This window comes from Engraulis encrasicolus, chromosome 15 (genome assembly GCF_034702125.1).
Source record: "Engraulis encrasicolus isolate BLACKSEA-1 chromosome 15, IST_EnEncr_1.0, whole genome shotgun sequence".
In the NCBI taxonomy this organism is placed as follows: Eukaryota; Metazoa; Chordata; class Actinopteri; order Clupeiformes; family Engraulidae; genus Engraulis; species Engraulis encrasicolus.
Window position 1 is genome coordinate 11,501,082 of NC_085871.1, and position 9,322 is coordinate 11,510,403.

Here is a 9,322-nt window from a genome sequence, read left to right on the forward strand (position 1 = left end):
AAAGTGTAGTTTGGGTGGAGGATATCACCAGCAGCGAGACCTAAGTCCACTTAAACAACAACAACAACAACAAAAATACTTTCGTGAACCATCATGAACTGCAATGATTCTTTCTGTGATATTGTGAATATAATCTCTACAGTAGAGCTAGGCCTAATGGAAACCAGTAGTAGGCTATATACATATTGCCCATTACCAATTATGGAATGATAAACGTTAGGTTAACAATGGCCAAGTTATGTTAAATAAAAAATAACCCGTATGTCTGCATTGCAAGCAACCAGGCTGCTTTGCATAAATTCTAAAAATGCGCACACTGACTTGAATAAGTGGTCAGCGCGTGTTACTGTCGTTCTATCATTGAATGCGCACTTTGAGTCCGTGTTTGTCGAATCTGCTGAATGGAAATCAAGCTCGCTGTCACCCATCGTCAGGCAGAGCGACACGTCATTTCGGACTCCAAGCACGGAAGCGTGTGGTCCGCCGATAGCTGCTGTCGTTCTCTACCAGGATACCATCATTTAAGCGTAGACGTAGCTAGGACCTCGCCGAAATGGGTAAATAGCATGCCTTTTATATAAAACTTTATCTGAAATAGACTGCGTCAAAACGTAACCCATCTACTGTGTCAGAGTATCTTGCTGTCCTGTAACAACAAACCTTGGACGCTCAGCATTTTAGCCAGCTAGCAAGCTATCTGCCTGTCTGCCATTCAGATGCAAAGTAGTGATGGATTGTTTCAGACAACTTGCTATTTTATGCACATTTTGTTGCATTATTTTCCCTTGTTAATACACGTAAGGCAGTTGGTTTAGTCTAAGTTAACGATATTCTGGTAGGCCTCTTTTTTCCTGGCTAAAAACAGTTATGCTAACACCAATGTTAGCTTGTGATATCTGTCGACCTAATCAAATCTTTCCAATTTGACATCGTTATGTTAATCCGTCATGCACTCCAACCTTCTGCTGTTGGGACTTATCACTAGAACTACCCAACTATCTGTCAGCAAATGCTAGTTTGCTGTCGTTGTGGTTTTAATGTGCCCGGGTTGGGTATTTATGTGTCACAGAGTGGGGTTGGCTCTGGTAACCTGAATATAACTGCACGAAACGGGGCAGTTGAGGGCGTATGACTTCTTTTTTTTCTACACTTTTCTTTTTTTATTCCGTAGGTGGCTTTTTCTCCAGTCTGTTCTCCGGCCTGTTCGGAACCCGGGAGATGAGGATCCTGATTCTGGGACTCGACGGGGCTGGAAAAACGACCATTCTGTACCGCCTGCAGGTCGGAGAAGTTGTGACAACCATCCCAAGTCAGTACCATTCTGTTTGGACGCTACGGTGTAGGCATATAACTGAATTTCGAAATTTTGAGTTGAAGGATTTGATGATGACCAACTTTGTATCCTGTCACAGCTATTGGTTTCAACGTGGAGACGGTGACATACAAGAACCTAAAGTTCCAGGTGTGGGATCTTGGTGGCCAGACCAGTATCAGGTATGTGATGCACAGGATGAAATGAATCCTATCTCCAACCATTTTCTAACTCAGTCAGAAATTGTATAGTTGGAAACGTTGGCACTCAGTGTGTTCTGCATGCAACATGAGCTGTCAATGAGCAGCAGCAGAGGAAGTGGAATCATAAAGCAGCACAGGACGAGATGTTAAGCAGTCCATTGTGCCAGCCAGTAGACGGTATACATGAGACTGAGAGAGTATTGAGAAACTGCCTAAATGAATTATAGAGAACATCAGTAGTATGCCTTTGATTCAAGGGTGCTTCAGCCTTTAAGTAAATATACTATAAGTTAGCATACACTCTCCCCAAAGGTGGCCAGCTGCAGGTTGATCAAGCTGAGCTTGCATGATCCCATGGCCAATCATTGCAATGCCATTACTCAATTGTTACCATGTTGCTAATTAGGTTCATCTCTGCGAGTCCTTTCACTTTATCAGGCGAGGTTTATTTCACTTAAGTAGGCTAGGTCTTGATGCTATGAAATTATGCTACCTGTATGTTATGATCGTTTCTAATGTAATCTTCTTTAAAGGACTTTCATTACTGTCTTTGTTTATGTGTGCGCGCATATGTGCACTTTCTCACATGAACCCCGGACAATTTTGCGCCGTGCGGCAGCCTCCAGAGCTGGTGTGTGAATGTGGGAACGTGTGTGTGTGTGTGTGTATATGTATCTTAAAAGCGCTTTGAATTCAACTTCATAGTTGTGACACTGTGCTATATAAATACATATTGTATTGTATTGTCAATATCCATTGGCTGTTTCTTTCCGCTGCTTTGGATATGCCTCTGTCTGCGTAAGAGCCATCTGTCCTTGAACATTATCATAGCTGTAGGCTACAAGTAATTTCTAAGGAAAGTTCCTGCAAAGTAGAGTCAGATGCTTATTTGTGTAGCAAACATGGCAGGGCTAACATTCTCATCAATTTTCTATGGCTGTCTTATGGGCTGGGTGAACGGGTATCTTGGAGAACCTGTTGCGCTAGCGTGTCAATAGCCTCTGTGTGGCATAGTGTAAGTGTAGTGTGTAGACATTGCGCTGGTATGTTGGGCGCATGTTACGTAAGGGTTAACGTTCGGCGAGAAGGTCGCTACCGTGGAATAGCAGCACGACAGAGAGAATCTTTAGACCCCGACGCGGAGCGGAGGGGTCTTGTTCTCTCTGAAGTGCTGCTATTCCACAAAGCGACCGACTCGCCGAAAGTTAACCCGCTTATTATATGGATATACTTAAATGATTCACACATGGCGGGGACATTTCTTTAGACCTATTTAATGTTAAGATTGTTGCTGCGCAAAACAAAACAGTGCCGTTGTGGAACACGCTAGGCAACAGCTAGGTAGCCAGGACAACAGGTGTTGTCTATCACAGCAGCTGATTAGAGTGACAAAAGACCGGACCCCCTGCGGAGTGCTATGAAACATTCGCTTTAGCCACTGACTTAATATACAAGCCAGTGGCTTTAGCAGTGAACGTCTTGTTGCCATTGACAGCGGTAGCCAGGACACGTGCTGTCTATCACAGCAGCTGATTAGAGTGTTGTTGAAAAGTCGCTTTAGCAGTGAAAAGTCTTGTTGCCATTGACAGCGGTCTGTTATAGACCAACCCGTCCGTTATCGAAAAATAACAGACGTCCGAACGTTGGGGAGCCCCGTTGAAATGAATGGAGCATTCGACAGATGACGTCACAACCATATAATAAATGTTGTTATACACTACACAGTCATAGTATGTTGGTAGGGTCACAGACTGTGTTATGCGAGAATGTTTCAAGTCAAGTCAGCTTTTATTGTCACTTTCATCATATGCACAAGACATACAAGGAAGAATGAAATTGCATTTTCTCTCTATACCATGCCAGGACAAGACATATACAAACTGACATTTTTCAGACTGACATAAAGTGCAGACAGGACAGGTAACAGTGATGGACTGGTAACAATGGACAATAATAAATACAGTATAAATGAACATTTAACATTCAACATTTAGCATTTTACATTGAACATTGAACATGTAACAGAGATGAGATAAATCAAGAATGTTGACACTACAATAATAGAAATAATAACAGTGAAAGTACAGTATAAAAACAATACCAGATGTAGGTTCCAGGACTGAGGTAGTGCAGGTAAGGTGCAGTCCCTGGTACAGTGTGTGTGTGTGTGTGTGTGTATGTGTGTGTGTTGTGAGGTAGTGTAGGTACAGTCCAATAGTGGAATACAAAAGTCAAACTGTGCCGTCCAACATGGTCCATTGTAGTCCAGTGGTCTAGCATTTAGCAGCATAGTTGGAGGTGCAATCTCACTTCAAAGCCAGGTGATTACCTGATGGAGCTACTATGTCTCTGGTGGTGTCAGTCCTTCCTTTTAATGAAGTGCCATATTACGTGCTTGGCTATGGTAATAAAACACCAACTCTCCTCAGGTCGTACTGGGAATGCTGTGAGTGTGTGTGTGTGTGTGTGTGTGTGTGTGTGTGTGTGTGTGTGTGTGTGTGTGTGTGTGTGTGTGTGTGTGTGTGTGCGCGCGCGCACGCGTGTGTGCGCGCGCACGCGTGTGTGCGCACTCTATTCTTATGTGTCTTGTGCTCTCAACATGCATGTGTCTTGGTTATTGCTATTGCTATTAGTATTGGTATTTGTCTAATGGCTAATTACTTCACATGTGTCTGTGTCCCTCAGGCCGTACTGGCGGTGCTACTACTCCAATACGGACGCCGTCATCTACGTGGTGGACAGCAGTGACAGAGACCGCATGGGCATCTCCAAGTCTGAACTGGTTGCCATGCTGGAGGTAACTCTCTCTGTCTCTCTCTCTGTCTCTCACACACACACACACACACAATATTAATGCACGCTCACTTTTGTTATTGAAGTAAGTGACCCTGTGACGTTAGAGTAAACATTCAATGTTTTGAGAACGGTCACAGACATTCAGATGAGACACACACACACACAAATGAAAGTTTAATTGAATAGTTCTACTTACCGACTTTGGTACCAATCAAGCCATTGATTAAATTATTTAATTGAGCTTTTAAATTCAATTGAGTGGTTGTTTTCCAAATGAGGACACGGAGCAGGCCATACATAGCCTATACAATCTTACTAATCTACTTATTGGGAGACCTAGTCAAGGTGGGATGTGTTTTTTGTCAAAAGTGGTTGCCTTGACTATAAAGTCCTGAATCGAGTGCTTATTAATGGACAATTTGCGGGGGCGCAGTGACTCAGTGGTCTAAGGCGCCGTACCACCAGGGACCTAAGTTCGGTTCCGACCAGAGGCCATTTCCTGAACCTTCCACTCTATCTCTCCCGCTCATTTCCTATCACATTCTTGGACTGTTCTGTCCAAATAAATGCATAAAAGCTCCACAAATACTTTTTAACATACCGATTTCTTGGCTTGTGCGTTTCCCAGGAGGAGGAGTTGAAGAAGGCCATCCTGGTGGTGTTTGCCAACAAGCAGGACATGGAGCAGGCCATGACGCCGACCGAGGTGGCCAACTCGCTGGGACTGCCCGCCCTCAAGGACCGCAAGTGGCAGATCTTCAAGACCTCCGCCACCAAGGGCACTGGCCTCGACGAGGCCATGGAATGGTGAGACTCCTTTATTGACAAATATAGCCTAGCATCATTCGGATGACTTTCTTTTTGATGTGAAAAAACGGCACAGTTTGACGCCAAGCATTTGCATTTGGCTTCCAAAACTGCCGCTGCACTCAAAACCATGCCTTCCTGGCAACATAACTTAAGTGATGGCTAGCACAATGTCATTAGGGAGGGGTCCCTAAAAAGTGGCAAACGTGTTGCCAAGATTGCTGCCGTCTCAAATGGCGTTGAAAAATGACGCCACCAGGCCTATCATGGGACTGCACTATTATTACTCCCCTTTGTGGCTACCAGCATACCTGTCAACCATCCCTAATTCCCCTAATTCCATTTGACATTTTTTACGGAAATATCCCGGATTTTTCACATGATCAAAAAACACCGTCTGTCCAGTAGCCTAATTATACCCACGGCCCTGTCCGACGAGCCACACCCCCTCTTGAAGAGAGAGACAGAGGGTCTTGCTTATCAAGCTACCTGCCAGAAGATTGTATGCCAGATGCCACCTAGAATTGAAGTTCCTTGAAAATACGAGCTGTCTGTCACCCTCGAGCTCCGTAGATTTCTAGCGCTTGTGCGCCCACTCTTTTCGTCAGTAACCGTCAGTTCATGCAGCGCTTTAAACAGCCTCGGAACAGCGAATCATGTGATTAACCTAATCACAACCTGTAGGCAGCACAAACTTTTGCACGAAGAGACAACTTATGCGACAAAACAAGAAGAAACTCTTTGCGCTCATTTCATTGTTTTGTTTTCATTGCATTGTTTTTCCACGCTGTAAAACGTGTGCTGAGGGATTTTAGACAGGACTGTCTTTGCACGTGCGCCGTTGTGAAAAGCAGTGTAGAACGCACAGCCCGATCCGTCTCTGTCATCCCGTTGACTGTCAGAATTTGGCCTTTAGAATATCTCCCGGATTTTGGGAGCTCAAAGTTGACGGGTATGGTCGGCAGTGCTTATGAGCACTGGCACTTCTCAATTTTGTCCTCAAGAATACCTGGACTTTTTAAGTAATTCCTGTATAGTACTGAATTTCAACAGCACTTTTTTTAGGCGAGTACCAGCACCCATTTTTTGCCACTTGGGTGTCGATCAGTTTGCGAGTCAGAAACGGGTCTTCTTTTAGGAGGGGTTCCCACATGCTGTTAGTCTGCAATGATGATTTCATTTCTAGATTTAATTTCTTTTTTTCCCCCTCTTTTTTTGAAAAGATTTTTTTGGTCTTTTTCGACTTTATTTGATAGGACAGTGTGAGAGGTGGACAGGAAACAAATTGGAGAGAGAGAGAGAGAGAGAGAGACGGGGAGGGGTGTGCAAAGTACCCGGACCAGGAACCCGGGTCAGCCGCATGGCAGGCGAGTGCCCTACCAGTTGACCATGGCAGGGCCTCTAGATTAAATTTCAATTCATTGCCATCGCGTGGTTTCAACATATCCATGGTCAGAAAAAAATTGGATCACGCTGACATGTCACTGACATGTGGACATCACAAAGAATACAACAAAACAGACTGCGTTCCCATATAGGTGTCGGTGAACTAAATTGTCAAGTTGATCTGGCTCAGACTGGTTTGGCCTGTTCAGAGTTAAGCTTAACGCCACAACAGAGGTTTACACAACTACCTTGGATGCAAACACTGATACCTACTTATCTGCTCATGTAGACATGTAGGAAATATTTTACACCTGAGGTGGTGATGATATCGCTGTATTGCAGCTGCTTATCTTCCTCAGATGAAAAACAATACCGTTATGCTCATCTAGACATGTTGACAAGACTGTATATCACCACAGCTGATGGAAAGGTTTGCCTTGCTTTGCTTCACAGCTGCTAGTCAATTTCCTGCAAATGTTGTTTTTTATTTGTTCTACCAGAGAGAGTAGAGAGAGAGAGGTTCCATTGGCCCATTGTTTCCGGGTTCTATTATTGCAAGGGGGAGGGGGGGAATTTCCCCTTTAGGCAGACCTAAGCAGACCTAAGGACTGTTCTATTCAATGCTAGGAGTATTATGACACGCCCCTTTAGGCAAACCGGAACCTGGTCATGTTAGGTGCCCATAGCAACCTATAACAATGGCATCTCTCTATACTTAAAGAATCTCTGGTTCTACTATCCTATGCCCCTTCCAGTAGATGTGCACTGATAGTGATGATTAATCCCTTTGACTGTAATTTCTGGTTAGTCAGTAACTGAGACGGATGTAGTTGCTGTGTAAACAGTGGTGCAATTCAATTTGAGTATTGACTCTGCTGCTTTCCCTTACATTTCCTTCTCTCACACACACATGTATGGGTCAATGACATGTTAGCAGTAGCACACGTCAGGGTGGTGCAGCCAGAACTAATGGCACTATTGTATTCATTAAATTATTATTTTTTTAAACGGATTAACTATGAAGCATATTCACTGCAGTGCATTCCTTAATCTATCTTTCTCCCTCTCCGCAGGCTAGTGGAAGCGTTGAAGAGTCGGCAGTAAGCGAACACTCACAGATCACTCCTGTCCAACTCTTCCCACCTTGTAAATACTCCTGAACTTTGACCTCCAGCAAAAAGACTCCTGATTGGCTGCCCTTTGGACCAGTGACTGACTGCAATCTTGCCTTCTCATTCTCCGAAGGCAGCACCCTTTCTTTGCATCCTTTATTCTGGCAAACATCCTCCCCTACACAAACACACACACACACACACACACGTACGTATGCGTATAATACCCCCCTCCACACACAGTGTCATCCGTAATTTTGTGTGTGTGTGTGGTGGGAAGAGAAGAATCAATCCAAAGTGTTGCCTGCCGCCACCCCCTTCTTGCCGGCTGCTCCGAGACCAATCGTCTCAGAGTTGGGAATTTGAGCGCAGTTCTTGTCAAGTACAAGTCTTGTGGGAGGACTGGAGGAGACTGCACTCTGGTCAGTAGTGAGTGTCATGCTGGACCTGTAAGATGCTTGACCACCACCAACCCCAAAATGATGGACTTGCAAATGGTGAACTCAAACCGCAGCTGTAGTTGTGTTGTTACTCTTTCAGTCCCTTTTCCTTTTTGCAATGTCTCGTTTTCCTCTCAGCTTTTGTTTTGTTTTCTTATTTGTTTTTATTTCAATTTTCTTTGTGCCGATATCTGATCAATAATAATCCAAAGCCCCTCCTCCGTTGTGATTCCACTACATCCTTTTTTTGTAACTAAAACTGATTTGTGGGTTTTATTGATTGTTTATTGAATGATCTTTTGTTTGGCTTGTGTATTTTCTTGATTTGGTTAATTTGTCTTTTTTCCTCATCTGCTTACAACTCCGATTAGACTTGGATGTTGCTGCCTTGACGATATCTAACTTTTTTGGTATTTTAGTACTTATCTATTTAAAAAACAGAGTTAATTGTCGTTTGTATGCGATGGATTTGTAATGGCCTATTTATATGAGAATGCACCGGTGTTGCTTCTTGCGGCTTCACCAACGGACTCAAACTCTACAGGCTATGACGTTGCTGTAATAAAACAATGATGTACACATTTGGTTTGCGTTTCTCTACAACCAGTCAAGCTGTGTCAAGCACAAGGTTGCGATTGCTGTGTGGCCTCCATAGATAAAGAACTGTAGATGCTGTGTTAAGCCTCTTTAGACGGGGAGGAACGGTAGCCTACCATGCACTCCCGCCCCCCCACAACAAAACGCCACATGACTTTTTTTAATCTTCAAGATGTCCTGAATAAGAATTTGAGTGGTAACAGTCATATAACTCACTCCCACTATCATTTTTCACATCATATTGTATATGACCCCATGCATTCTAGTCCTATGTAGTGGTACACTGCCAAGGCCTCTAGAGCCATGATGCAGTTGGTTATAATAGCTTATGATATACCATATTAAAGCTTGGAGTCCGTAGTATACAGATATTATACTGTATTTGGTGTACCTTTTGCATAGCAACAGTTGCTAGGCAAAGCATCTTCCTTAGCAACCAGCATCAGTGATACGGTTCCTCTGCGATTACATTGTGTTGTGATGTCTGGATCTAGATGGCTTTTCCCAAGTGCCACATGACTTCTTTGAACCTCCAAGATGTCCCTAATAAGACTTTGAGTGGTACCAGTAATATAACTCATTCCTACTGTACATATTGTACATGACCCCAGTATGCTCTAGGCTATACGTTTTAGTCCTATGTAGTTGTAAACTGTCAAGGCCTTAACA

The 9,322-nt window shown here is 43.7% G+C and overlaps 1 protein-coding gene across 1 annotated transcript; it reads left to right on the forward strand.

The window, feature by feature from the left end:
• The first annotated feature begins 413 nt into the window (after window positions 1-413).
• On the forward strand, window positions 414-8,635 carry arl1 (ADP-ribosylation factor-like 1). Its single transcript, XM_063217045.1, has 6 exons — window positions 414-557; window positions 1,172-1,309; window positions 1,413-1,494; window positions 4,201-4,312; window positions 4,940-5,118; window positions 7,578-8,635. The coding sequence occupies exons 1-6, from the start codon at window positions 554-556 to the stop codon at window positions 7,606-7,608; spliced, it is 546 nt and encodes a 181-aa protein (XP_063073115.1). The 5' UTR covers window positions 414-553; the 3' UTR covers window positions 7,609-8,635.
• The last annotated feature ends 687 nt before the right edge of the window (window positions 8,636-9,322 follow it).

What these genes read in the sequence shown, in the direction of transcription:
- arl1 (XM_063217045.1), top strand. An exon ending in GGTGGCCAGACCAGTATCAG is followed by an intron (nt 1,495 to 4,200) that starts GTATGTGATGCA and finishes TGTGTCCCTCAG; the next exon opens with GCCGTACTGGCGGTGCTACT. An exon ending in CTCGACGAGGCCATGGAATG is followed by an intron (nt 5,119 to 7,577) that starts GTGAGACTCCTT and finishes CCCTCTCCGCAG; the next exon opens with GCTAGTGGAAGCGTTGAAGA.